The sequence below is a fragment of the Sus scrofa genome, chromosome 1 (assembly GCF_054392235.1).
Source record: "Sus scrofa isolate SSC_HxYL_T2T_F1_AM1 chromosome 1, Sscrofa_HxYL_maternal_Yorkshire_Landrace_v2.0, whole genome shotgun sequence".
NCBI classification, from domain to species: Eukaryota; Metazoa; Chordata; class Mammalia; order Artiodactyla; family Suidae; genus Sus; species Sus scrofa.
The window spans coordinates 50349749-50377565 of record NC_139383.1 but is presented as its reverse complement, the minus strand read 5'-3'; the positions used below and the strand labels follow the sequence as shown (position 1 = coordinate 50377565).

General features: G+C 40.2%; 1 protein-coding gene across 5 annotated transcripts in view; it reads right to left on the bottom strand.

The window, feature by feature from the left end:
* COL19A1 (collagen type XIX alpha 1 chain) overlaps positions 1 to 27817 on the bottom strand; it is a 357656-nt gene that overhangs the window by 34194 nt on the left and 295645 nt on the right. For all 5 annotated transcript variants that reach the window (XM_084958732.1, XM_003121272.6, XM_084958748.1 and 2 more), the window contains 12 exons: positions 25772 to 25825; positions 24314 to 24367; positions 21472 to 21516; positions 19477 to 19527; positions 19347 to 19391; positions 18885 to 18911; positions 14681 to 14734; positions 9832 to 9876; positions 6659 to 6703; positions 6493 to 6555; positions 1362 to 1397; positions 1182 to 1226 (listed from right to left, as the gene is read on the bottom strand). In XM_084958732.1, the coding sequence (XP_084814858.1) occupies positions 1182 to 1226; positions 1362 to 1397; positions 6493 to 6555; positions 6659 to 6703; positions 9832 to 9876; positions 14681 to 14734; positions 18885 to 18911; positions 19347 to 19391; positions 19477 to 19527; positions 21472 to 21516; positions 24314 to 24367; positions 25772 to 25825 (564 nt within the window). The remainder of the gene's footprint in view (positions 1 to 1181; positions 1227 to 1361; positions 1398 to 6492; positions 6556 to 6658; positions 6704 to 9831; positions 9877 to 14680; positions 14735 to 18884; positions 18912 to 19346; positions 19392 to 19476; positions 19528 to 21471; positions 21517 to 24313; positions 24368 to 25771; positions 25826 to 27817) is intronic.

The window sequence follows — 27817 nt, the reverse complement described above, 5'->3', positions numbered from 1 at the left end:
GCTTGCATTTGGAGAAATATCTGAGATAACTAAGATTAAAAAAGAAAAGAAACAAAAAGAACTGCTAGCATACTTTGAGCATGTGCAAAATAAACACAATTAAAATTATGTATATTTTAGGCACAAGTAGGCTCATTATTATATAATGTTTATTATTATAAAAACTAGGAAGAACCTAAATATCCTGAAAAGGGGGCTGGGTAAGTGAAAGAAAGTATATCCAATGTGTGGAATATCTATATAGACACTAAAAGGTCTATGTAGATCTAGGTTTACTGGTGTGAAAGGATGTTTGGGTGAAAAAAAATTTACAGAACAGGAAGAAACCATTTTTTGAAAAGTACATATCCATTATATTGACCCATTAAGCATATATGTATATTATGTGTAAGAGTGAGCTGGAAATACATCCAAAATAACAATAGTGCTTATCTCTGTGTAGTGGGATAAGGTAGACTTTTTCTTTTTTCTTTGTATTGTCTCTATTTTCATATTTCCTTCAGTAATCATGGATTATTTGTGTAATAATAAGTAAACTAGACATCAGTGTGCATGTGCGTGCATGCACACACACACACACACATACACCCCTTCACTAGACACTCCCAAGAAACATAGCTCAAGGAAACTGTTGCTGTGGAATGACTACAGTTCTACCAGAAAATGTTAAGGTTCCTTCGAGAAAATAATGGGAAGCTGCAACAATGATATGAAAAACCAAAACAATGAAAATAAAAGCATACGACAGAACCGGATTACCAGTAGCTCTATATGTTCATTTCCCCCTTGTCTTTCTCTACCTCCTAATACCTATGGCAAAGAATTATCTGCCCCCAAACATCAACAGTGCTGAGGGTGAGAAACCCTACTCTAGGTAAAGAGGATGTGGGTGATAGTTACAGCAGGGACGTGTATCTGGTATAGGAGGATGAGAAAGGCTTTCCAAACTGGAGTAGCAAACTAGACTTTCTTATGAATAAAGGCTAACCAGGTAGGGGTATTTGTCATATATCACGAGCTGGGGTTGTGAATGGTCCTATTTTATGCCTGGATCACATATGCTCTAATATTTTCATATTGGGAGATCTGTGGGAGTTCTACATTCATCACTGTGTAACTCGAATGATGGGCCAGTTGTGGTGACAAGACTTCAATAATAATCACAGTAGAAATGTACATACCCGCTCTCCCTTGGGGCCTCTCTCTCCAGGCTTACCCATGGTGCCCTGAAAAACAAATGTCAGCATTAAAAGTCACTGTGTGCCAGGATGTCTCATCAATCTGCCTGATCAGGAATTCTGGCAGGTAATCTGGATGTCGTTTTGCATTAGAACATTTATGTTCAATGGTATTTTCCATACCTGCACACCTGGTAATCCATCTTTGCCATTTATTCCCTAGAACAACAAAAAAGGGTCAATATTTCTAATTCTGTGTTAACAGACACGATTAAACACAAAAAGCGGGTAAACTTTCAAGGACTTTATCATATTTCTACTAAGATTTTTGATGAGTCAGTGTGATGAAATAGGAAACAAAATCAACAGAATCAGCCCCAAGTTTAAAATCTGGCTCTGTCACTTACAAGTTCTGTTTACTTCAGGCAATTAACATTAATAGCATCAGCTTCTTCACTTATAAAGTGAGGATAAAATAATGGTCTTAAAAATAAGGATCCATTAGATAACATTCTGAGAAATAAGGTTTCCTGTGGCACTGGGTAGTTGGTATATGACATTTATTGTTCCCTGCTAACAGTTTTTCCACCAAAGAGAGCCATTCTCCGTAAATGGTCTCTGTGGCTGCTTGGGAAATTTCATAACATGGTCAGAGCAAGACCCTAATACAAAATAAACTGTTAGCCAGAGAACGATTGTTATTTTTCCATTGGAAAATATGAAAGGACAATAAGAAATTTGTAACCACTTTTTTTTTTGACAGTATTACATAGTAAGCTTTTTATTAGTAAACTGGAAATTTCCTGAACTTTACGAGGTGCTTCTGGAGGTGGTAATAAAGCCCAGTCCTGCTTTCAGATTTATAAAACATGGGAGATGTAAGAAGGGAAAACACTTGGGGTCACAGCAAATACTGAGAGCCCAACAGCAGGTGTGTTTCTGAGATTTGATTTGAAGAGGGGGATGAAGGTAAGGCAATGATTTCTTAGCCAGCGGGCAATTGCATGGCCTTGTTCCTCTGAAAAACCCAGGAGACTTTTATTGTGCTGGAATGGAGTCTTCAAGGATGGTCCTGCAGACAACTGTGTGTCCTCCCTGCTGTAAATCACACTAACACCTGTCTCAGCTGGGAACCAACCATAGTCTCTAGCCTCCCTGCAACATCCCAGGAATTATCTAAAGCACTTTAAGACCGTGTTGCCTGAAATGTTGAGGTCAAAGGATTTAGGACATCCAGAAACACAAGCAAAAAAGATAAAGTTGATTAAGGAGAGAATATGGAAGAAACAACTATATCACTTGAATAAAAGAAGATAAATTTGGTGTAAAAATATAACGTGTTTTTGGTAACAACACAGGAAAATAAACGAGTTACAGGTTTTTGTTTTTGTTTTGTCTCTTGTAGCTTATCAGGGAGTATTATGAGTGTTTCCTTGTCTTGATGAAGGTATTACTAACTTGCTTTCTAAAGGTAGGGTCCTGCCTTTAGAAATTTTCTCCCCTTCATCTCTCGCCTGCATCTTACTTATCTGGAAGAACCCTATTTTTCTTTCTAACCCAGAAAGCATAATCAGATTTCTGTCCACTGCACTTGTGCATCTGAGCTGCAGAGCGTGGTTAAAGAGGAATGGCTACCCTTGCTCACGTGTTCCAACTGGCATGTGCTGCAGCAGCTCGCAAGCAGCCCTCTTCTGAATCACCAGGCCATCCCTCTGATCTGACCCCTTCTTTTCAAAAGTGCTTTCACATACTTCCCTGTCTCATGAAACTCCAGCATCGCCACCCCACTCCTCATGGTCAACTGATAACTTTAGTTCTTCCACTGTGAAAATAACAGGAGAGGACCTGCTCACCTTCCCTCCACCAGATTTGCCCACCTGCACCTGTATACCTGTGTACACGGACTTCTGCCTCCCTCCCTCCTGTTAAGGATGTTCTATTCTGTTCTTTGTTAAGACCAATGTCCACGTGTGAGTAAAATATCATTCTTCTCTCTTTACTCCAAATCTACTCTCTTATATCTTCAAAATGTTCCCTCTCAAAGGGGTCATTCTTATCAAGATACTACCATGCTGTAATCTCTGCCCCCACTGATGTCTAAATTTCCAAACCCAGGCAAGAATTGTCAACTCCCTGGTTACCTATCTGTATGTTCTTCTCTCCTTTCTCTTAAAACACTTAGCTCCCTTGACATCCAGAAAACCTCCTTCTTCTGGCTTTCTTCATATCTCACTTGCAGCTTCTCAGTCTTTTTCTCTCCTAATGGTTCTGTTCTCTTCCCAACTCACAGTGGTTCCACTTTGTCAAGGCCCAGGTTGAAATACTCAAATCAGTTTCTTCAGCCTTGGCCTCTCTGTTAATCCCAAATATGTCACCCACTGACTTTTCCCCTTGGATAGCTACTAGTGCTTTAAGATGAATGTCTGAAAACAGAGGACTTTTGGTTTTTCCTCCCAAACCCACCCATCTCTCCAAACACATCTCCCTGACATGGTTGCTCAGATCCCAGTCCATGGCTTTGACATGTCTCTCCCTCCCACCCCACACATGGTCCATCAGTGAGTCTTGTTGGCTCTCCTTTCAGTGCACATCCTAAATTCCCTCCTCCTCACGTGTCTCTGTTTATACTACCAGTATTTCTCATGGGGGATTGTGGCATGGCTTCCTCAGGGTTCTGTCTGCTTCCACCCTGCTCTCCACGCAGCAGGGTGGTCCTTTAACATGCAGAGCAATCACTTCCCTTCTCCACTACACATGCTCCAATTGCCCTGCATCATCCTTCAGATTGCCCAAGCTCCCTTCCTGGCTTAGAAGTAGCCTGGCCACTGCCTACTCCTACCTCCATATCTTTCCCACTCTCCTTTACCATAGCTCAGTCTTGACTTTGGGCCTTCTGCTTTTTCCTCAGCACCCTAGGTTCTACTAACCATTCCTTTTTCTTGAAACAATGTCCTCCGTGACCCCTGACCTCCCCTTTCCATGGCTTGAGCCCTCCTGTCATGAAGGTTTTGCTCAAATGGCAGGCCTTTTCTGTGTCATGAGACATGTTTTCTGCAATATTTTCTTAGCCTCTTTGCTGAAAACTCTATCTTGTCCTGCCTTACTTTATCCCATATTCCTGCTTGAAAAACAGTTGCAATTCTGGTAAATGATTTAAACTTAAGAACAAAGACCTAAAGGCATAAGTTATTCACAGGATCAGCTGGATGAGGACATAATGCATTGGTCTAGGCATGCCCCGGACCTGTGCAGATTGGCACGTTTGCACAGCATGATATGTCCTCTTAAGAATAAGAGAAAGAGGAACCTCATGGCCCCAGGTGGTTTATGAGCGGTTGTTAGCAGAATATGCATTAGCAAAGAGAACCAAGGTACAAACCTAGGCACCTGTTTTTGAGGAAGCACAGTGATGATTCTCTGGAATGCTATGCATAGATAGCTAACCCAAGCTTCCTCAAATGCTAATGATTGTTAAATGCCTAAAGGTCAGAGTAAAAGCTTAACCATCTACCAGCTATGTGACTTTTAAGATAATAAAAGAACTTATAAAATAATAATAATAAATAAAATCTATATCCTGCACCTATAGCCCCCTCCTTACTTGACGTAATCCTAAAGAGCACAATAAAAGCAGTGTGGTTTCTTGAGGCAGCGCTCTTGGTCCCTGAGACCTTGAGTCCCCTGGTTCCCACCTTTAATTAAGATAAATGTCTCTGTGTGTTGTTTTACGTTAACTTTTTTCCTTAAGTTTCACAGCACCCGTTCTTCAGCCCTCACCTGCTGAGCTGGTCTTGGCATTTCTGACTGCCCAGCTACTCTAGGGCTTCGCTCTGCTTAGATCATCTTCTACCTGAAATCATGTGTGTATTCATTTGTTTGTTATCTATGTCCCTACACTAGGATGGAAATTTGATGAGTTGCAAGCATCCAGATCAGTGCCTGGCATGTAGTAGGTACTCAAGAAATATTCGTTGGAGGAATATATTGCTTTTTGCATAATTCCCTGGGAACCTAATGACAAGCATTTATGAGTGGCTTACAGGTATTGGGACTGGGAAGTTGGTAAAAGGGAGGGAAAGGAAAGCAGGGAATGAAACTAATATTAATGGAGTGTCTCCCATGGTAGGCATTGGGCATTTTACCACATGTCACATTATTTATGTGACTCACAAAACCTTTGAGCCGTAACTCAGACCCAAATCTTCCAGACTCTAAATTGCAAATGCTTCCCATGTTGCCTTCTCTAGGGAGATGGTAGCCAAGAACTGCCACTGACCCTGAGGTTTCCCAGCTACTGAGTAGCCACCTGAACTCTGTGCTACTTGCTACTCTTCAGCCGCCTTCTCCTAACAGCATGACCAATACCCCACAGAGCAGGACCAAGCCAAGAGAGCAGGGGGTACAATAAAGAGTACAGCTGAGAGAGGGGTCTGTTGATTCCTCTTTATATCCCCTCCCTTGGGCCCAGCATATCCTTAGCACACAGCAGGGGTAAGCTGAATCTGTGTTGAACCGAACTGAGTTAGTAGGAATGACTGCTTCAATGTCGTGTCAATACTGTATATCAGTAGCCAAGAGCTCTTTTAGGACATGAGGGGATGATATATTTGGCAGCAGGGATTTATGAAAGGCCCATAGATAAAGGAGGGAATCTGAGACGACAGCTTCTTTCCACTTTAGCTTAACACACAGGTGTTACATCTTTGAATCTTCATATTTCAGGATATGACAGGCCATTTCATTTTTTAACTCTGCCGAGGACATCAGACCTGAGAAATAATGAGTCTAATTTCCTGACACTTAAGACAAAAGACCTTGGAGTTCTCCCTTTATGGCTCAGCGGTAATGAACCCAACTAGCATCCATGAGGACTTGGGTTCGATTCCTGGCCTTGCTCAGTGGGTTAAGGGTCCAGTGTTGCCATGAGCTGTGGTGTAGGTTGCAGATGTGGCTTGGATCCCACATTGCTGTGAGGTGCGGCATAGGCCAGCAGCTGTGGCTCCGATTCGACCCCTAGCCTGGGAACTTCCATAAGCCATGGGTGTGGCCCTAAAAAGCCAAAAACAAAACAAAACCAACCCCCCCCCCCCAAAAAAAAAACCCTCACCATTCCCTCAGTGGTTTAAGACCCAGAGATATTCAGAGGGGGGTTGGGCAGTCAGTGAGAACCACACTCCACAAAGATATTTGCAGAATCTGCTCCTACTTCCTTGGAAACTAATTCAAATTTCAGACTTTCTGAGGAGATAGGCAGAGAGACAATACCTAGAACATTTCTTAAACTGGCAATTTTTAACCAATTAAAAGGACTTACAGGCTTTCCGGAAGGTCCTTCTGGTCCAGGGAATCCTACATCTCCAACAGGTCCTCTCTCCCCCTGTAGATGTGTTCACAGACAGATATCAGTTGCCAAGAAAAATTTTAAAACTGCATGTAGTACAATACAAGTACAACTGTTAGGGAAGGAACTGGTCACTCACTGGTTCTCCTGGAATTCCTGGAGGCCCTGGGACACCAGGTTTCCCCTGGGAAAGCAAATCAAAGAGAAATGTTAGGAGCCAAATTACTGAATAATGCCAGGTGCTCCCCTTTCCTGTCTGTGAGGTTAACATGCTGCAGGTGTGGCTCTATAGTATGTGGGATCCCTACCGGACAGAGTCTGGGGGACCATATTCCACTCTGTGGGCTCTATGGTACAGACTAGAGTGCAGGCTCTCAATGCACAATGGGTGTGTGGCAGGGCAGGGATGACAGAATTTTGAAAAATTTAGACTAATATATCCTCGCTCCCGAAAATCCCTACTGTGCCTATTTGGCAGCACTTCTTTACTTAAGGGGGAAGAAGGGCATGGATAATCATACAAGTCTTTCTTAGACTTTGGGCTTCGCAAGAAGGTTTTTACATTCATAGAAAAATAGCCTGAAAAGAAGTACATTTGATTTGAAAAGCCATTTTGTTGAAAAGGAGAGGACAAGGTTGGTTTGATCCAGCACAGCATGGCCTGGAGGACTGATAACAGAGAAACTGTGGGCTAGAGAGACCACAGGGAGGGATGAGAGAGGAAGAAGTTCCAGCAGAGACGGGAAGTGGGCACATGTCCAAGTGTCCAGACCAGGCTAAGGATGCTGCCTTTGAGAAGGAGCTACCTCCTGCCCTTGAGCCTCATGTGGTTGGGGATGGAGGTATAGGGCTAAGACCACAGAAATCCCAGTAGCTTGTCAGGGAATGAAGAGGGAGGGCCTTTTCCCTCACTTAAGGTAGCAGACCCTCTCACAGGTAAGCTATCACTAAGTGATGAAGGGCAGACACAAGGCTTGCGACGGCTTCCTTACTCCCCACAGCTCCTGAGCAGCAGGAGCTCCTGAGATCCTGTGGACCTAAGTTGGGGGATATGTTAGAGCTGAGAAAGCCAGTGTCCCAGAGTGTTCTGGCACGGACTCAGGGGTGCAGGGTGCTTGGGAGATCTAGATGAAGGGACCAGACAGGCTGAAGCAGGCCGTAGCCTTACCAAAAGCTGGGCAGTGCCAACGGGGACCTCAGAGGACCTGGGAAAAACATGCTACCACTGGTACCCACATGCTATTCTGGGAGGGAGGGGAGGAAGAGACTTGGAGAAGGCCCTGGATGGGCCTGCAGATACTAGGAAAGAATAGACAGGTCTGTTTTGGGAAGAGCAGGACTGGTCCCTTGGTTCTCAGCAGAAGCCTGTGGTGTGCTAAGTAGATACATACATATCTGCTTCAACCAGAATCATTACATTATTATTTTTTTTAATTTTATGGCCACACCCATGACACCCAAGACATGGCATTCTTGGGCCAGAGATTGAGTCCAAGCCACAACTGTGACCTATGCCACACCTATGGCAATGCCAGATCCTTTAATCCATTGTGCCTGGCTGGGTATCGAATCTGAACCTCCACAGAGCCCTGAGTTGCTGCAGTCAGATTCTTAACCCATTGCACCACAATGGGAACTCCTTTAAAATTTTGTTATTGGGGTTAAAATATACATAACTTAAAATCTACCATTTTGACTATTTTCAAATGTACAATTCAGTGGTATTAGATACATTCATACTATCGTGTAACTCTAGAATCTTTGAAAATTTCACTTTCTGAGCCATAGTGAGATCCAGTTATTTAAAAAGATGCATTTTTACATACCAAATTGTATATTTGCAGTATGCAAAATACCCTATTTCTACAATTGCCAGTTAATCTTCTTAATTTTGAGATACGAAAACTGTGTTTTTAGGTAAATGTATTAGATCTTAGAGATCCAAACATGTGGCAGTCTAGCTTCTTATTTCGATCATGCTGCATCCTTCAAAAATATCCTTGGAATTCTTCCTTTGGATTATCTTTTGAGCCTGTCACTTATCTTTTAAATACTTTGAATGGTTGCCAGTATTTTCTTCTTTGAAGGTAGACAATTTAGAGTAACAGCTGAAAGTAACTTCTAGTCACACCTGGGTTAATATAGTGGGGCATGAAGCTTCTTTATATCACATGGAAACAAAAGCAGGGTGTATCTATAGGGGAGGCAGCTTGCAAAGGGACTCAGGACAATTCTAGAAACAGGGTTGCAGATCTGTTACCAGGGATGGTAGTGAATGGGGGAGGAGAGGAGGAATGGCATTAAGAATGAGTCAGTTTTTAAGAAGGATGCTTTCCTGAATAAAAAATTGCACAGTGCTTGCTAGAGAAAATATATTCATGCTACTTTTACAATCATACTATGTTTAACTTCATTTAAAACAGCTAATTAAAGGGATGTTATCCTCTGTACAGGATGATTTTCTACAGTGTGCGGATGGGTTTTTATTTTTTGTTGTCAGATTTAGCAACTAAACAGAGTGAAGTAGAGTGATGACCCTCCTTTGGAGGGATGGGGGTGGTGGTGGGTGTAGAGGTCAGTGAGTGATGGTGGGTGGCAATGGTAGGGCCCTTGCCTTTCTCATGTTCCTATGATCCAAGCACCTGGTTTCCACTGACTTTCCTGCCTTGGTCCACCTAGCAGGGGCACCTCACGAGGATAAATGGGCTCTTATTCATAAAGCCTGACCACAAAATTTTAATTAGAGCATCATGAATGAAGATCAGAATGATCCCTAGGGCTCAGAGAAATGATTTTAACCTTTCCTGGAGCACTTCCTATTCATTTGAAAAGACCTTGATGAGATTAAAACATTTGACGCCAGAGAGCAACAAAAATGATTGAGAGGCTTGAAGGGCTAGTTTACGAGGAAACATTAGCAGCAATAAAGCTCTGCTAATAACACCAGCTGAGGGAAAATTCAGGCAGATTGCAGCTTAAAATGAAGAAACTGAAGCACATGCCCGAGGATGAGAACTCTGCCTTTTGAGGATCAAGGAACCTCGAAAATAGGACAAGACTAGGGAATTCAAACAACCTTCTCAGAGCTGTGTATTGTTTCAAGTAACTTGGCTTCACCTCCCTGCAGGAAAGTGAGCTGGGAAGGAAAAAAAAAAAAAAAAAGAAAAAAAGAAAAAATAAAGAAAGGCACATTCGTGAGGTGGGAGACAGATGGAAAGACAGTTTTGTTTTTTTTAAACTGGAGGCTTTAGGAGTCACTCTGTGCTCCCAGCCCTTCTGATGGTAGAACAACGTGAGAGAAAATGGACTCACCAACATTCCGGCTACTCCTGGGGGACCTGCTGGGCCACGATCTCCCTGGAAAAAATTTACTTCTTATAATGACATCTATAAAATCTCCACCAATAAAATTCATGCTCAAATAATAACTTGGATTTGGTAAAGCTTTTCTTTGGAATTTGTAAGAATTATCAATACAAGCTGGTGTGAAGCTATAGCCCAGATAGGAAAGAGCAAAATGAGAACTGCAGCCAGTAAAACCTACTCAAGCTTTCTCACTTTTTTTTTCATAAACCCAAATAATAATCTTAATGAAAATGAACATTCATGTTATCATTTCTGTGACCTATTAAGTAGAACCTCACACAGACTTACAGGTGAAAAGAATCAGTGTTTTTATTCTCCATCTTCAAAAGTAATTCATTACCAATTCTTCAAAGAATAAGCACATTGAATGTCGTCTAAAAAGCTTTTGCTATACTTAACTCATTGGATGTAGGGTTAGAATAAATGTGTTTAGAACTAGAGATTTTGTAGTTTCTTTTCAATTAGGCCAATAAGAAGATCCCTGGAACTGCTCTGAACAGTGGAGGGACTCAACTCTTTTCCCAAAGGTAATGTGGTATTTTAGATAAAGCTGACAAGGCTAAAAATACTTATGATTATATATGGGGTAATAAAATGGCAATTTTTGTTGAGCAAAACCTACATTAAAAAACTTCTTAAGTTCGCTCAGGGACATAAAAGAAGACTTGATTAAATGGAGAGAGATGTTTTGTTCTTGGAGGGCAAGACAGTGTTGTAAAGGTGTCATTGCCACCCAAATTAATTTATAAATTTAATGCAGTTTTACAAATTGCAGCTTGATCAAATGATATTAAAGTTCACTTGGGATAATAAATATATTTGAGGGTAAGAGAAAAAGTTAAAAGAAGAATAGCAAGAGATTAGCAATACCATATTTCAATATACAATAAAGCTATAATAATTGAAATAATGGAATACTGGCCTAAGACTAAACAGTATATCAGTGCAATATAATAGAAACCCCAGAAACAGACCAATAATTACAATAGGATTTTAGTAAAGAAAGAGCTGTATTATTCAATAAATAGTGCTAATAACTGAATAATTTCTTTGAAAACAGTTGGATTCCTCTCTTTTCATTATACTCCATATAAGTTCTATGTAGATTACATAAAAATAATGTGAATTAATAAGAACTAGAAGAAAATACAAGTCAGATGATCTGATTTTGTTTAAGAATGAGAAAGAAAGTCATTTAGTGCATAAATGCAAAACAAGAAATCATAAAGGAAAATAGTTTTAGATTTGCCTACACAAAGGTTATTATTTACATATATAGTAAGAATAAACATAAAAATGAAAGAGAAGGACCAATTAGGATAAAGTCTTCATCATATAATATAGAAGTAGAATCTTTACTAAATAAACCATAGCTATAGTACAAAAAACAAGTGAACAAACAATTAGTAGAAAAATGGGTGAAGGATGTAAACGGGTAATCCTTGTCAGTCGTGCTCTGCTCTTTTTAAATTACAGGATTTTTATGCTTGAAAGGAATATACAGGACCTTTTCATTCAATGGAAACATTTGCATATCGAATAAAGATTAATGTTAAAAGGGCTCTCCCCGATAAGATGGTCCTTCCAACAATCGGGTCTCACCGTTCTTTGAATCACTCTCATCTAATGATTTGGCTGCTTATTTCCATAGTTATATCTGAGACCTTGTCAATAACAATACCTACATCTCCTCCATAACCTCCATATCCTGCATTTTAACCTTGGACCACCATCTTCCATCATTCTTAACCACTCCCTTGAGTACCTCAAACCCTCAAAACTTTTGATGTCCCCAAGACCTTTAATCCATCCACTGTACAAATTTTTCATTGTCCCTCATCTCCTAGATAGCCCTTTCTCCTTACTTATCTAGTTTAAATGCCTTGATCACTTTGTTATAATCACCCCATTGTATATCCTGTTGGCTTATTTTCCCCATTCTTGCTTCTAGTACTCATTTGTCAAAACCTGGACCTTGTTTAAACCCAACTTCCTTCCTGTTCTGTGCCTTTATCTGAGTGTCTGCACATGGCTGCTGAAACATACATAATCTCACCAACAGGTCTGACTTCAGTTCATGACCATGAACCTCAAGTGGGTTCTGCTGAGTCATCACACTCTGGTCCCTCGACTCTCCCTCTCTCTTAGAAGACCATCTCCTTACATTTCCAACCTCTTCTCCCTACCTCACTCTCAGTGATGACCTTGATTCCTATACCTCTGAGAAAAGTGACGCAATCAGAAAAGAACTTCTATATGCTCCAACCAATTTAAGTTCCCACATATCAGCATCTGTACCCTTATACTGTTTTCCCACCCATTACCATAGATGAATTATCCAGGCTTCTCTCTGAAGTCAGACCTTGCACTTATGCATGAGATTCTCTTCCCTCTTAGCTATTTACAGATGTCATTCCAACAATTCTCCCTTCTCCTTCTATCTCATCATCTGCCTTCCTCTTTCTACCACATCATTCCTCCAGCACAGAAACATTCTGGTGCTTCTGTTATGGTCTTTTTGCCTTTTCTAGCGCCACACCTGCGGCATGTGGAGGGTCGCAGGCTAGTGGTCTAATTGCAGCTGTAGCTGCCGGCCTACGCCGCAGCCACAGCAATGCGGGATCCGAGCCTCGTCTGCGACCTACATCACAGCTCACAGCAACGCTGGATCCTTAACCCACTGAGCAAGGCCAGGGATCGAACCCACAACCTCATGGTTCCTAGTCGGATTCGTTAACCACTGAGCCATGACGGGAACTCCTCTATGGTCTTAAAATCCATGTTATCAAACTTTGCCCTCCTTCCTCCAGTAGCTGCTGGCCTATTTCTTTGCTTTTCTTTGCAGTAGAACTCCTTGGACATTGTTTATACATTATTTGCTGTCTCTAAGTCTTTTTTTTTTTCTTATTCTCTCTTAATCCCATTCAAGTCCAGCAGTTTCTGCTACCAACATGATGAAACAGCAGTAATTCCTCTGCTGATACTCACCTTCTACATCACTGAATCCAAAGGTCAATCCTTGACCCTCCTACTTGATCTTTCCTCCCAACCTCTTTTCTTTTTTGGCAGCATGTGGAAGTTCCCAGGCCAGGGATTGAACCCAGCACAGCAGTGACCTGAGATGCTGTAGTTACAACATTGGATCCTTAACCTGCTGCACCACAAGAACTCTTCTTCCCAATCTCTTAAGGTCGGAGGGCCTGAGGGCTCAGTCCTTGATCCTCTTCTCTTTTTAAAAACAATCTACTGTCATTCTCTTGGTGATCTTACCCAGCCTCCTGACTTTAAGATAGCATCTATATGCTTGCAACAACCAAATTTATATCTCCAGTTAGACTTCTTTTTCAAATTCCATCCTTTTAGATCATACTGCCTACTCAGTATTTCCACTCTGCTCTCTAATAGACACTTCCATACTTGGTCCAATGTCCAAAATTATACTCCTGATCATCTTCATCCTATCCTCTCTACACAGGCTCTGCCTATACCTTTCCTCATTTCTGTTGCTGATGTCGCATTATTTTAACCAGTTGCTCAGGTTAAAAACCTTGGAGCCATCCTTGACTCTTCTCTCACCCCCACATGCCATCTATCAGAAAGTCCTGCTGCCCAGACCTTCACAACACATTCAGCCCAGAATCTAGCCCCTCCTCATAACCTCCACCACTTCTGCTCTTATCTGAGCTGACATCACTCCTCTGAGTCTCTTCTCTGCTCCCATCTTTACCCTCAAGCTTCAGGCCCTGTCACTCTTCTACTCAGCCACCACCACTGGCTCTGTGTTTCACTCGGAATAAAGAAGAAATCCTCAAAATGGCTGATAAGCCTTTTATGAGTGTTTCTCAAACCACTTGTGATGAAGGAGCAGTCACCTCATTTATTTTCTAATGGATCATGAACCAAAGTGAGTCTGCTGGTCACAGGTTTGTATATAACAGCAATGTCAAAAGTCCAATCTCTAGATAAGCTGTTAAATGCTTACTCTCCATCTCTGTACTTACCCTACCCCAGAAGCCATAACAAAGAGTTTGCAGACTGACACTGGTCCTCTACTGGCTACTGAGTAGCACTGCTCTGTATGACCCCACCCCACTGCTCTGACCTCTTCCCTTACCATACACCCCTCATTTACTTCCTGGATCTCCTTGGATGTACCAGGAATGCTCTGTCTCAGGGTACTTAGACCTGCTATTTCTTCTTCTATTTTTTTTTTTAGTTGTATAGATTGATGTACAACTTGATGATTTGATACTTGTATACACTGTGAAATGATCACCACAATCAAGCTAATTCACATCCCCATCACCTCTCAGAGGTCACCATTGGTGTGTTGGGAGCACACTTAGCAAATTTCCAGTATCCAGGATAGTATTGTTACCTATCATCACCATACTCTACATTAAATCTCCAGAACTGACTCATCATGACTGGAACATTCTTCCTTCTGGCTTGAGAGGATGTGGCTAACTATCCTCCACCTCTTTCAAGTCTTTGCTCAGATCCTTCTTTCTTAGACCACCCGATTCAAAACCACACCCTCCCCTTCAGCACTCCAGATGTTTTAATCTGCTCTACTTTTTCTTTCTTACCAACAATATTATTTAGTTATTTGTGTTCATTCTTTTAGTTTTTGTACCTTCTTGTTAGAACATAATTTCCACAAGGACAGAGATTTTTGTCTATATTGTTCCCTTATACATCTGCAAACCTAAAACTGTTCCTGGTCCAAGAGGAGATGCTCAATAAACATTTTCCAACATTGAATCAGTGAATACATTTTTAACCCTGTTCTTACCTTTATACCTGGAAATCCTTCAAGTCCTGGCAGTCCCATTGCACCAGGTTCTCCCTGTTAAATATGAATGTAAGAACATAGAAGCAATGATCAAAAGGTTTTTTAAGCATTATTTCAAAAGCAAAGATAATTTTGTCTAAAAAATTCTCCCTCAAACATTGACTGGTAATTTAGCAAGTAAATAGTACACTCTATTTTCAAACATCTGTATTCTTGCCTTTGGAATTTGAAAACAGTTTGAGAAGAAAGCTAGTCCTTGGAGAAGTATGACAATTGTCTAATTAACTGCTTTTATTCTGATTAAGAATTTACTCTGAATGAATCCCTCTAGTCAGTGATAATTCCAATTTCAATAAGAATTAGAAAGAAAGGCAGGACTTTAATAAAGTTTGCCGATTTACCTAAGGCTTCTAGATTATCAGAATATAGGATTAAAGTCTTTAAGAGTAGGTGAAGATGGAGTTCTCAAAGCAGAGTTTATCATCCCTCAATAGTCTCTGTAGCTGGATATGAATTGTGGGTGCTCCAGAGGATGGCTCAGAAGCAACGTCTCTAGTGAGTCAAAAAGTTATTGCTCAAGGAGTTCCCGTGGTGGATCAGTGGTTAACGAATCCGATTAGGAACCATGAGGTTGTGGGTTCGGTCCCTGCCCTTGCTCAGTGGATTAAGGATCTGGCGTTGACATGAGCTGTGGTGTAGGTTGCAGACGTGGCTCGGATGCCATGCTGCTGTGGCTCTGGTGTAAGCCAGTGGCTACAGCTCCTATTCGACCCCTAGCCTGGGAACCTCCATATGCCACAGGAACGGCCCTAGAAATGGCAAAAAAAAAAAAAAAAAAAAGTTATTGCTCAAGCTAATGAGTCACTGAGAGGAGATAGGTAATCATTTCTGTTTTTTAAAAAAACCACTTTTACATATGTTGCTCTATGGTCCCAGCTGAGAGGAGCCCATAGGTCCTCAAGGAACATATTTAGAAAGGTTAGGGTGGAGGATGCTGCCAACTTTGAACAAAAAACATTAGGGCTTTTAATTTAAGAGAGAGAAAATGGTAGTTGTTAGATATTTATTTGTTAATGAATTAATGTTAACTGCAAATATTTTCTTAGGACACTGGATGCTTTCTCAACCTACTCAGATGGAAATGCTAGCTTTCCAGAGTTCCCATTGTGGTGCAGTGGTTAACAAATCCGACTAGGAACCATGAGGCTGCGGGTTCGGTCCCTGCCCTTGCTCAGTGGGTTAACGATCCAGCGTTGCCCTGAGCTGTGGTGTAGGTTGCAGACGCGGCTTGGATTCTGCGTTGCTGTGGCTCTGGCGTAGGCCAGGGGCTACAGCTCCGAGGGGCTACAGCTCCGATTCGACCCCTAGCCTGGGAACCTCCATATGCCGCGGGAGCGGCCCAAATAAATAGCAAAAAGCCAAAAAAAAAAAAAAAAAAAAAAAAGAAATGCTAGCTTTCCAAGATTATTTACTGTAAACGCATTTCTTTTTTATGCCTAAGTCTAATCTGCTTCAAAAATATCACCAGCGCTCTAACTCCCATTATGATTTATGATATTGTCCTTATCACAGGATGCTTAATGAGTAAGGATATGATTTGATAATTTATTTGCTTTTTAAACATCTACCAGTTTGTAACCTGTAAGATTCTTTTCTCCATAGAGCCCTGTAAAAGAAGCCCTAAGTTACTGACAAAGGAAATAAGCTCTTTGTTTCTCTCTTTTTTTTTTTTTTTTGTCTATTGTTGTTGTTGTTGCTATTTCTTGGGCTGCTCCCGCAGCATATGGAGGTTCCCAGGCTAGGGGTTGAATCGGAGCTGTAGCCACTGGCCTACGCCAGAGGCACAGCAACGCAGGATCCGAGCCGCGTCTGCAACCTACACCACAGCTCACGGCAACGCTGGATCGTTAACCCACTGAGCAAGGGCAGGGACCGAACCCGCAACCTCATGGTTCCTAGTCGGATTCGTTAACCACTGCGCCACGACGGGAACTCCTGTTTCTCTTTGTTTACATTCTCAGCTATCCTTAGGACAGAGGAGGGTCCTCAACCAATCAATCAATATTCCTTTGAAAGTAGCTAATAATAAATATTTAATGGAAAGCTAATCATACATTGATTACCAAGGGAATGAAATGGAGTGCCTCAGAAGATAATAAATTCAATTAAGGCTAATTTTTATCTGTAAAGGTTCAGTGAGATTAGCAACAGTCATGCAGATATGGTGTCCTGGGATTTGAAGGATGCTGGAAGAGTAAATCTCCCCCCACCCACCCCGATGTGACTTTTCCATTTCTACTCTGTGACCCGAGATCCCACCATTCCTGCCTTAGGGCTACAGTATGAGATAGTATTTCTCTATCCTGGGCAACTGGTGGGAAATGAATTGTATGGTGGTGCTGACATGGAGCCCAGAAGAATATTTTGAAAGTTATCTCAGATAAACCTGAAAGTCTACACAGTATTTCCATGATTCCACATTTCTGTTTTTGTGCTTCAGCCACTTAATTCACATCTCTGAAAGCAAGGAATGTTCTTCACTCAGTTTTTTTCTTTATTCTTTGTTGCAGCTAAAAAATTGAAAGCCTAATCTCTTCAAATTCAACTCAAATCTGTCTACATTTTTGCTGCCACGCAGGTTCCAAGCCAAGTGAGTTATAATGTATCTTTATTATGACATTTAAAAAAAAGCCTTCTCACCTTAATCTGCAGTTACTAACGAAAAAACTTAGATGTTCTAGGAAAGTCAGTGAGAACCCTACATGTCCCTGAATGATTCAGAGGGGCTATTTTGTGTGTATGAGAATGAGAAGGAAAGACCAGGAGGAAATTCTCATCAATTAGATGAAAGAAGATTAAAATTGGAATGAAGGATAAAGTCAGTGAAACACTAAAAAAGTTATAGATAAAGAAAGCACAGGAGTTCCCATCATGGCGCAGCAAAAATGAATCGTACTAGGAACCATGAGGTTGCAGGTTCGATTCCTGGCCTCACTCAGTGGGTTAAGGATTTGGTGGTGCCGTGATCTGTGGTGTAGGTCGAAGAAGACGCGTCTCAGATCTCGTGTTGCTGTGGCTGTGGGGTATAACGGAAGCTACAGCGACGATTTAACTCCTAGCCTGGGAACCTCCATATGCTGCAGGTGTGGCCATAAAGAGCAAAAGAAAAAAAAAAAAAAAAAAAAGCACAGCATGAATAACAAAACAAAGGAGACTTTTAAATGATGTACTTAGGGTTCAGAAAATGCTACTAACTGGGTGAAATTACACTTTTAGGGGAAAACAAATTGGCTTTCAATTCATGTTGCCTACTAGCAAAAAATAAGTTCTTTAAGGCAGCTCCTTCAAAAGTATATTTAGGTGTGAAAAGACTGCTTTTTATGGCTATTCTTTTGCTTGTTTAAAATGTATTCATCTAATTTTACTAAACTCTACTGTAACAAAAGGGGTTTAAATTTCTTCATATGGAAAGTGTTTTGGAAGTTTATTTCAGTTTCGGGTACACCTGAGTTTCAAGTATATGCCCAAAGGTTAAAGTACATAGAAATGAAATATGAAGGACAGAACATATGCTTGAAAAGGACATGGCAGGAAAATCTGCCAAGGAATAAAGGGGATCTAATTGAATTTGGCAGAACTTTTACAGTGAAGCTCTGTGGCTGAGAAGGATACTTAGCAATTATCATCCTGGGTGGCTGGAGGACAGGATCTCTTTACCTGCTGAGTGTTAACCTCCTGATATACTGCTCCTAATTAGTGGGGTTATGACAGGACAACCCATCTCCTACAGAACAACTGTCTAAGAGAGTCAAGCAAATAAACAGTCTCTGTCTTTGTTGTTATTTCTGGGGGAGATGGCAGACAGATGAAGGAATTTCTTTCCCGGGAGTATTTTTCTTTTACAATCTACTTAACGTGGAATCAATCATCAAAATAGTCCAATGAGAAGAAAGTCCTATTTATTAGGGGCTTTATATGTACCTTCTTCCAGCCCAAGGTGATTTTTAAAACATACTGATTGGAGAGTGTCAAGGGCAGCAGCAACATCAGGACCGGGGCATCCTGCAATGAGGAGCATGCCTGTCTCCTCCAACATGTTCAGTGACAGACATTTCGGGAGGCAGGCATTTCTCCTCATGCTCTTCTTTCAAACTCTAACAAGGACTTATTTTCTAAACGACACAAAACATGGGAATATACATACCATTGGGCCAGGATCACCTTTGGGGCCCTATAAAGAAAAATATGAGAAGTCATTTTGAAAATAATGGCTGAAACAAAATGACAGAATATGAAGAATTTTTGTTCAATTTGCTTTGATACACATGACATTATCTGCAAGTTTTGTTTTGCTACGGCTTGGATTTGAAGCATAAAATGGGGAAAGAGAACTCGATGGAACTCCCAAGATGGTGACTTCTTGGAAACTGATTTAGTTCTCAGATTTCCAAAAGCGACATCACTATGCAGAGTGGGATTTTTCTTTATTTCAACATGCATATTTTCCCAATTGTACTAGAATTGGTTTCATTTATTTCCTCTTGCAGAAAATTTTGGTTATATTTGTAACATGTATTTTTCAGCAAACTTAGGAGGTCTTTTTGTTTTGTTTCTTTATTGTGGCTGTTCAGCTAAAGTACGCTGGGTGATAAATAACTGTACTCACAGGGGGGCCAGGTGGCCCAGGAAAACTGGGAGCATTCACACCTCCCTTCAAAAGAAAAAGAAAAAGGTGAGAGGAATTTGTAGTAATCCATAACTGGAAAGTGATTTTACACAGTTAGAAAAATAAATACCTGGATTTTATATAAACTGCTCATTCCATTCCCTTCATTGAATGGTATACCCTTAGAAAAGAAATGAGATACAGAATTATTCTTTTAAGTTAAAAGAGTCTCTTCCTTTAGTTGTTTCACCAAATGATACTTTTCCTATTACATTTTAGAAATTGAGTTTAATGCTATCAGTGAAAAAAAATACAATGTTTCCATTGTTGACTTTTCTAAAGCAAATGTAGAGGAAAAAATGAGACACGAAAAAAAAAATGAGAAAAAAATGTGAGCTCCACCTGGAGCACGCACACACTTTCAGTGGGGCTGTGATGAATGTGCCGGTTTGACAGATGAGACACTAATGTATTCAGAGGAAAATATTATTTGCTCATTAAAATTCAGTTTCTGAATTGCCAATTTATGCTAACTGTTTACAGCCTGCTGACCTGCAGGCTATAATGCAGTAGGGCTGATGAAGATGTGAATAGGGAACAATTTGGCTACTGAAAGGTAATTTTTTTTCTACGGTCTCTTCATACTAAATAGAAAATTAAGGGAAATGGGGGAGATGATGCTACTTCCAACCCTACGTGGATGGAAACATATTCTTTAGAACAACAGGGAACAGGAACTTCCTAATAAAATTTGACCAGTGAATGGAAACTCCCAGAGTAACTAACACTTTAAGAGAACTAACTTGAGAGGTTTTAAAAATCATACATTTTGACATTCAGGAAAAATTTGCACATGAAAATTTTATCGGGAGCTTTTATCCTTCTTTTTAAAAATTCCCATAGAATCAATAACCTGCATTTTCCTTTTTTTTTGTGACTTTTACATTTTAGTTGCTATCATTGCCCTGCTTTTAGACCATGGTGGTTAGCTCTGCCTAGGGCACATGGTTTGCATGCATCTTCCAAACATTGGTGAAGGAAAAATGCCCCATTCATTTACTCCTTTAGCATTTCACTCATTCATTTGACAATTGATGAATGTCTACTATATTTAATCCTGGAGAGTGAAGGTATTTTTGTCTGAGATTTCTGGGAGTGGGGGGAGGGGTCCCAGAAAAGACAACATTTAATTTGTCTTGAAAAATAAATAGTTTTGGAGAATCCAGGGGGAAGAGGAAAATTTCTTAAGCCCGCCATAAAATATAGTTCCTTTTGTGAACTCATGTAATAGTTTGCTGTTCTGTCCACTGGGGAGGGACAGTATTACAGTGTTTGAGCCTCCAATGCTTTCTGCCCAGCTTCCTTGTCAAGGGAGAAGGTAAATGTCTTCATTGATGCTGTGCAAAGAGTGGGATTACAGGCAGACTAGCAACAAAGGCAGTCTTCAGAAAGTCACAGACTCTCCCCTTCCAGGGTAGCTTGGCTTCTTAAACTCTCCCCTGAGGCAGGCTGCATGGAAACTGTGATGCTGTTTGAGTGAGACCCCACACGAGGGCAGACTTGCTCCGAGGACGGGCACCTGTCCTCCCCACAGCCTCTGACAAACGGCACATCTGTCTCAATCTGGAGCAGGAAAACATCGATGGCTCGTGTACATTTCATTCTCTAGGTGCTACATAAATAGAATTTCCTTGCATCTCAGCCATCATGGATGGTAATGAACACAAGGAGCACAATACAATTTTTCTACCAACTTACAGTGCTGGAAGGGATCTCTTTTTTTACAGCCCTTCTCTTTTCTGAAGGAGAAAGAGGATCATTGAGTTTAAGTGATGACTTTCCCAGGGTCCCCTAGGCAGGAACTGAAGAGTCAGGGTGCACACTCAGGTCAACTGAGTCCACAGCAGGATGGCCCACAGTATGTAAATCTGAACACTGCACTTTGAGGCTGAGTTAATGAGGGAAAAATCAGAGCTCCCCAAAGCTACCCTGGCTATCATCCATATCTGTACATGAAACTTAGATGACTTTTATCCTGAGAGCATCTAAATGTAGTCTGACCTCTGAGTTATAAAAGTCTTCAGTAGACGCACGAATTTTAAGATTTAAACCTGAAACAACTCACAGGTGGTCCAGGTGGTCCGGGTCTCCCAGGAGGTCCTTCGCTGCCCTGCAAGGTGTATACAGATAAAAATCAATGGCTTAAACATTTCTACCACAGGTTTATGAAGCAGGATATGCTTGCTCAGAGACCCACATTCTGAAATCAGTGTGACTTGTCATTTTTTCAGCCTTGCATAGTTTTATTCAGTTCGGCTTTTTCCTTCACCTAGGGAATTGCATTTCTAGACCATAGCCGAGGTACATGCCTTTTCCCACAGGCATTCAGATTCTCACTGTCTGCATGCCAGGGATGAAGGTTACTTTTAGGTGGAGCCAGACACCCCAGGTGATCGTGTCCAGCACTTCCAGCACAGCTGGGGATGCTCTCCCCACCTCAGCGTGCAGGGCAGACTTCTTGCAAACAGGGTCAGCTTGGGGACATGGCTACCTGGGTCAGACTCTTCCTTTTAGCCTCACCTCCACCACCTTCATCTTCTGGAAACCAGAGGGGCCATGCACATAATTTGACTAAGGTAGAAAATCACCAGCTATGTTGTGTCTGCAGGAGAAGAAACTTCTTTCACTACCTAAGTGAATATTAGGCATGTCTCACTGAGCAGAAGTGGGATAGACTGTGGGATAATGCTGTTTAAGAGAAATGTTCTATACAACGTAAACAGCCTCAGACATTCTGCTTCCAGGCAAAGCAGACTGAACATGAAATCTGTGAAAAATAAATTCAAGTTGAAACATGAAAAATGGGCTTTCATTAAAAAAAAAAAAGAAACAAAACAGAATGCTTATTGGCCCATGATAAGCAGAGTTATGACAGCTCCTTGATGCCTTTAATCAGTCCTTCCTGTAACTGCTTTTCTTTTAGAGTAATAGCCTCATAAAATCTTTCAATTTTTATTGAAAAAAAATCAGGGGCAATGGCAAGAAATGTTTAATCAAAAAAGAATCCACTTATATCTGGAATCTAATATATAGCACAAATGAACCTTTCCATAGAGAAGAAAATCATGGACTTGGAGAACAGACTTGTGGTTGCTAAGGGGGAGGGAGTGGGGTGGATTGGGAACTTGGGGTTAATAGATACAGACTATTGCCTTTGGAATGGATTAGCAGTGAGATCCTGCTGTGTAGCACCAGCAATTATGTCTAGTCACTTATGATGGAGCATGATAATGTGAGAAAAAAGAATGTATACATGTATGTGTAACTGGGTCACCATGCTGTAAAGTAGAAAAAAAAAAATAACGTATTGGGGAAACAAAAAAAAAAAAATTGAAAAAAATAAAAACAATTAAAAAAAATAATCCAGGAATTTCTGTCATGACTCAGCAGTTAACCTATCTGACTAGCATCCATGAGGATACAGGTTCTATTCCTGGCCTTGCTCAGTGGATTAAGGATCTGGTGTTGCTATGAGCTGTGGTGTAGTCACAGATGTGGCTTGGATACCGCATTCCTGGGAACCCCCTAGCCTGGGAACCTCCTCTTTTTAGGTGTGGTCCTAAAAAGAACAACAACAACAAAAAAAACCCAGAGAGTTTAAAATTCCTATGTACAATGCTCAAGACATTTGGGGAAGTTTAGTCTATTTTCCTAAGTTTGATGAAGGATTTCATTCCAATTTCCCCATCTTTTCAGTAACCAAAGGATCATATAAACCTTTGATTACATCTTTATCAATAAAAATAAACCATAAAGTTTTTCTTGCAATGTATGTGCCTCAGAATGAGTGACAATGAATATATTGCATTGTTTCCCAAACTGCTCTGATGGCAGCCAAGACATGTCACGTTCAGCTGACTGCTGGCAGTGCCTTTCAGAGAATTATGTCATGGTCCTCACGAACTGTGAGAGAACAACAAACAAGGAAGATGTGTGCCTACTGAAAGGACTTTTTTTCGACACAATTAAAAGTCATTTCATTCTCCACTGTGCCCCAAAGCTCATCTCTGTGTGGAATTCCCATTAACTTCAAAAGGCAAATCTTTGACTGAATAATTTCCACTGAGAACAGAGAGAAAAGGCTGGTTGGGTTGGGCAAGCTCCCCAGGATTCTATCAGAAGAAATGAGCTGAGATGATCTAGAATAAGCACATTGTTTCCTTTCAATTTGGTGGAGGAGGGGGAGATTCCTTTGCTCCTTGATGCCATTATGCCCATTTCAGTCATTTTGGGGTGGAAGCCACTTGAGTGGCTCATATGGACCCTTGATGCTCAAATGTCTCTGATCTGAAGAGTTAGTCTATGCGACTCATTTTCTGGCTCTATCACACTGTGGGGGTCAATTTAGATCCTAAATCGGGTAACCAAGTAATCTTCCTACTAAGCATAATTTTTGCTGATCCTCCCTGCTGACCACAGCAACCCATTTGTCCCCCAACTGGACTCACCAGGAAACAAGCTGTGCTGATTTTTTAGTGGATTTTCCCTAGGACAGGACTGACAGCTTTTTCTCAGCAAGCCCATCCATTACTCGAATCCTGGTCCTCGAGAGCTAGTATGCTCTCTGGAGCCTTGGCACCTGTGGCTGGACTCTTCAATACAAACCACCTTTTTGCACCTCATTGGGACCCTCTCTCCATCCCCTCAAATAGCTGGATGCCCAGGACCCTGAGTTTTGCTATATGGCACCAATGTTCTATTCAGCCTTTTCCCTAGGAATATATCTCTTGTGTTCAGACCAATTTTTGGACCTGGGTCCTTCCAAGCCCACTACGAGAATAGTTATTCCCTGACATCACTCCTATTTTAAGGCTTTGCTTAAATTTGTGGATCTCCCTGTAAGTGGTCCCACCCTGCCCCTACCCCAAGCCACAAGCTGGACAGTAAGTGAGGCTCGCCCTCTGTACCTTGTCACCCTTTGTTCCCGTGGGACCAGGATGACCCGTTCTTCCCAACAAGCCCTGTAAAACACAAAACTAAGTTTGTTACAGAAACAACAACTAAATGGCCAAGAGTATGGGAAGTTGGTTGTTAAAACTGATACATTTTGAAGGTCATTTGATCCTAATTAAATCAGTCCTACAAGCTTCTATTTCTTCAGGCTGATACAGCAGCTGTATCCTGCTGATAAGCCCTTGGAAGGATAAAATTTGTATTTGTGGTCGCTTTTTCACCTTGGCCAACCACATTTAATGACCTTAATTGGAACCTTTTAATACATTTAAGAATTTAGCCTTGCTGTTTAAATGGCAATTTACATAACATTATGCCTTCCTAAATGAGCTATAATTTTGGTAGTGATCAACATTTTAAATACTTCACATAGCAGAATTAACAATGTGCATATTGAGTTATGCGATCTGCATTTTACCAATGGAAAATAAAATTTAATTTAAAATCTTCTTTGAGAACAAAGTTAGCTATAATGTTCATGGTTCCTTTCATAACTCTTTCTCTTAACTTTTAATTTTAGTGTACAATTTAGACCCAGGTTTCTTCTATGTAACTGTGGCAAAAGCACATATGGTAAAATTTTCATTATGGCAAATCCATGATTCAGAACATTAAGGAACACAATTACATTCCTACGTACTGTTTGTACAGGAATGCTATGAAGGGAAGAGTTGCAGAAATTGAGGCTTGAGTAAAGTTGCTAGATTTAGCAAATAAAACTACAATATTTGGGGCAAACTTATGCCAAAAAAGTTTTTATTTACATGAAATTCAAATTTAACCTTATGTCCTGTATTTTTTGATTGGCAATTCTAGATTTGAGCTCTGCTTTAAAGAGAGATTGGGTTTGGCTGATGGAAAAGGTAAAGAAACTGCTTTAAGAAAAGAGGATAACTAAAGACACAAAGGCGTATTGTGCAGTGTATTCGAGAAACTGAAAAAAAGTGCTGACTAAAAGTAGAGCATATTTTAATTCATAAATAGGAATAAAAGTAAATTGAATCTGATAATCCTTGACCCATTTTTTCCCTTAGAGAATAAATTCTTAGCTTATGGTGCTTAAAAATGTAAGGGTGTAACTATCTGAATATCTCTCCCAAAGGTTAATGCCAAAAAGATATAACTAAAATAGATAATGATCTTTTACATCCAACTTCTGTTCAAATAGACTTGCTTGATCACAGACTGCTTTCAAGTCTGCTGGAATTTTCACAAGTCTCCACAAACCTGAGCAGCCATTAAATAATACTTAAAAAAAAAAAAATCCGAGATGTTGGATGCTACTTTTTCAGGCAATAGCTGGGCAATCTACACAGAGGAACAAAGACTAAAAAGCAATAGGGAATGTAGGTTCACCTTGCATCATCCCAGCAGATATGACTCTAAGTGAAACAGTTTTAGCTAATACTTACAGGGGGTCCAGTTGGGCCAGGAGCACCTGGAATGCCTGGAATTCCTTGAAGACCCTAGAAAAGATAGTTCCTACCATAAATAATCTATTAGGTTGTTGAAAACAAAACATTTTGGTTAATCAAATGTTTTAACTGTTAAAAACAAACACCTATTTGGCTAATCAAGACACAAGATATTTGTTATAAGCAAATACCAATTTTTTAAGAACCTTAAGAATAGTGATAAGATAGTGAGCTAAAATGCCATGACATGGAATCTATAAGAAACAATTTAATGTGTTTGGCGATTCACAGAGCATTTCTGATCTCACAGAGCTACTCCATCAGCAATAGCATCTTTGAGCATCCATTGCTAAAGCATGAAAATACAAATTTCGGATGAGTAGAATGCCATCAAAGAAATATATGATTACACTAACATTTCATTCAGCTATGGAACAATGGAATATGCTTTACAATACAATACTTAGCTTAGGTGGCCAGTGAATTATGAGAAACTTGGCTCATTGGTGAATTTAAATTTAGAACCCTTTAATGGCTTAAGCATAAAGGTGAAGAGATAGCCCCCCACTCTCTTCCTTAGGTTTGTATCATAATGCTAATTATATTGGATACATTTATACATTCAAGGAAGAATTAGATTAACTGATAAGGTGTCTGATTAATTTTTCCTTTACCAGGTTATGTCAACAACAGAATATTAGTTAAGTTACATAAAATCCATAATATGAAATACTTGGCAGCTATTAAAATCATGTTTCCAAAGCTATTGAATGACATAGAAAAAGAAAAGTTACAGAATCTTACATAAGAGTAAGGTCCAAATGATTAAAAACATTATAAATGCACTTCATAAAAGATGAGACTGAGAGATGCTCATAGCACCTTATCTGGAAACTTCAGTGTCAGATATGTGTCATATTCTGAACTTTCAGATTCATTATAAAGGGAACACAATGACCATACTGGATAAAAGTAACACTCCCCATGGCACCTGTGGCAGTAGTTGCTAATAAACATACAAATCTTCCTAGAGCAAAACATATGATATTCTCACCAAATGGGATAGACAGACTAACTCCATATGACTTCAGGTCAGATTTTGCTGCCAAATAAATTTGCTGCAAGCTTGGGAAAAATTTCCTGGGTTTTCAGAGGGTTTTGAATTTTGGAATTGTGGATGAGGGATTGTGGAGCAGAATATTGCTGTAATTAACAGTGCTCCCTGAGAAGTAAAAATAGGAATAACTTTTATTTTTTAATACTTTTGTGTATTTCCCAAATTCTCTATAATGAACTCAATGAGAAAACTATATTTTCTTCTATAACAAGAAAAATACATTTAAAAATACCCATTTGTTATTACAGATAACCATATGATGTATCAAGTTCTATTTTGGACAGTTCCACTTTTTCAGAATTGAATTTTCTTTACTGAGTAATCCTTTTATAATGACAAACCATTCACTGCTATAATAAAATTTCTTTACCTTTTACTCTGATGAAATATGCATTTTTATACATATAAGTATTAGGCGAAGTACCATGGTAAACTTACTCCGTACTTATTTATAAGCAGTCTAGAGGACTAGGATTCAACAGGATCAAGGACCAAGCTCTGCCAGGTCTGTCCATCGAATGTCTAATGGGATCATACGTTTCTTCAGGTGTTTCTATGTGATGAGAGGTGAAGAAATGCTGGAAAGCCTCTCTATGAACATGCTGAAATTCCTCATGTAATAAAGAGTCTTGGGTAAAATGTATACTTGTGTTAAAGAGTGTGGACACATATACATTCTTCAAAATTATCTCATCCTCATGGGCAACCCTCTGTGTATGTGAGCATGGGGGTGTGTGTCGACAGTACACATCAGCATGTTGTATTGACCCTTTTTATTCTCCCAACATTAACTTGCTTATGAGTTTGTAAGTAGAAAGGAAGCAAATTTCTTTGGGGAATGGTACCTCTAAACATTTGGAGATTACAAACTTTATACCACAAATTGCTTTATCTTAAAATACCCACATTTCCATAAAATTCTCTCT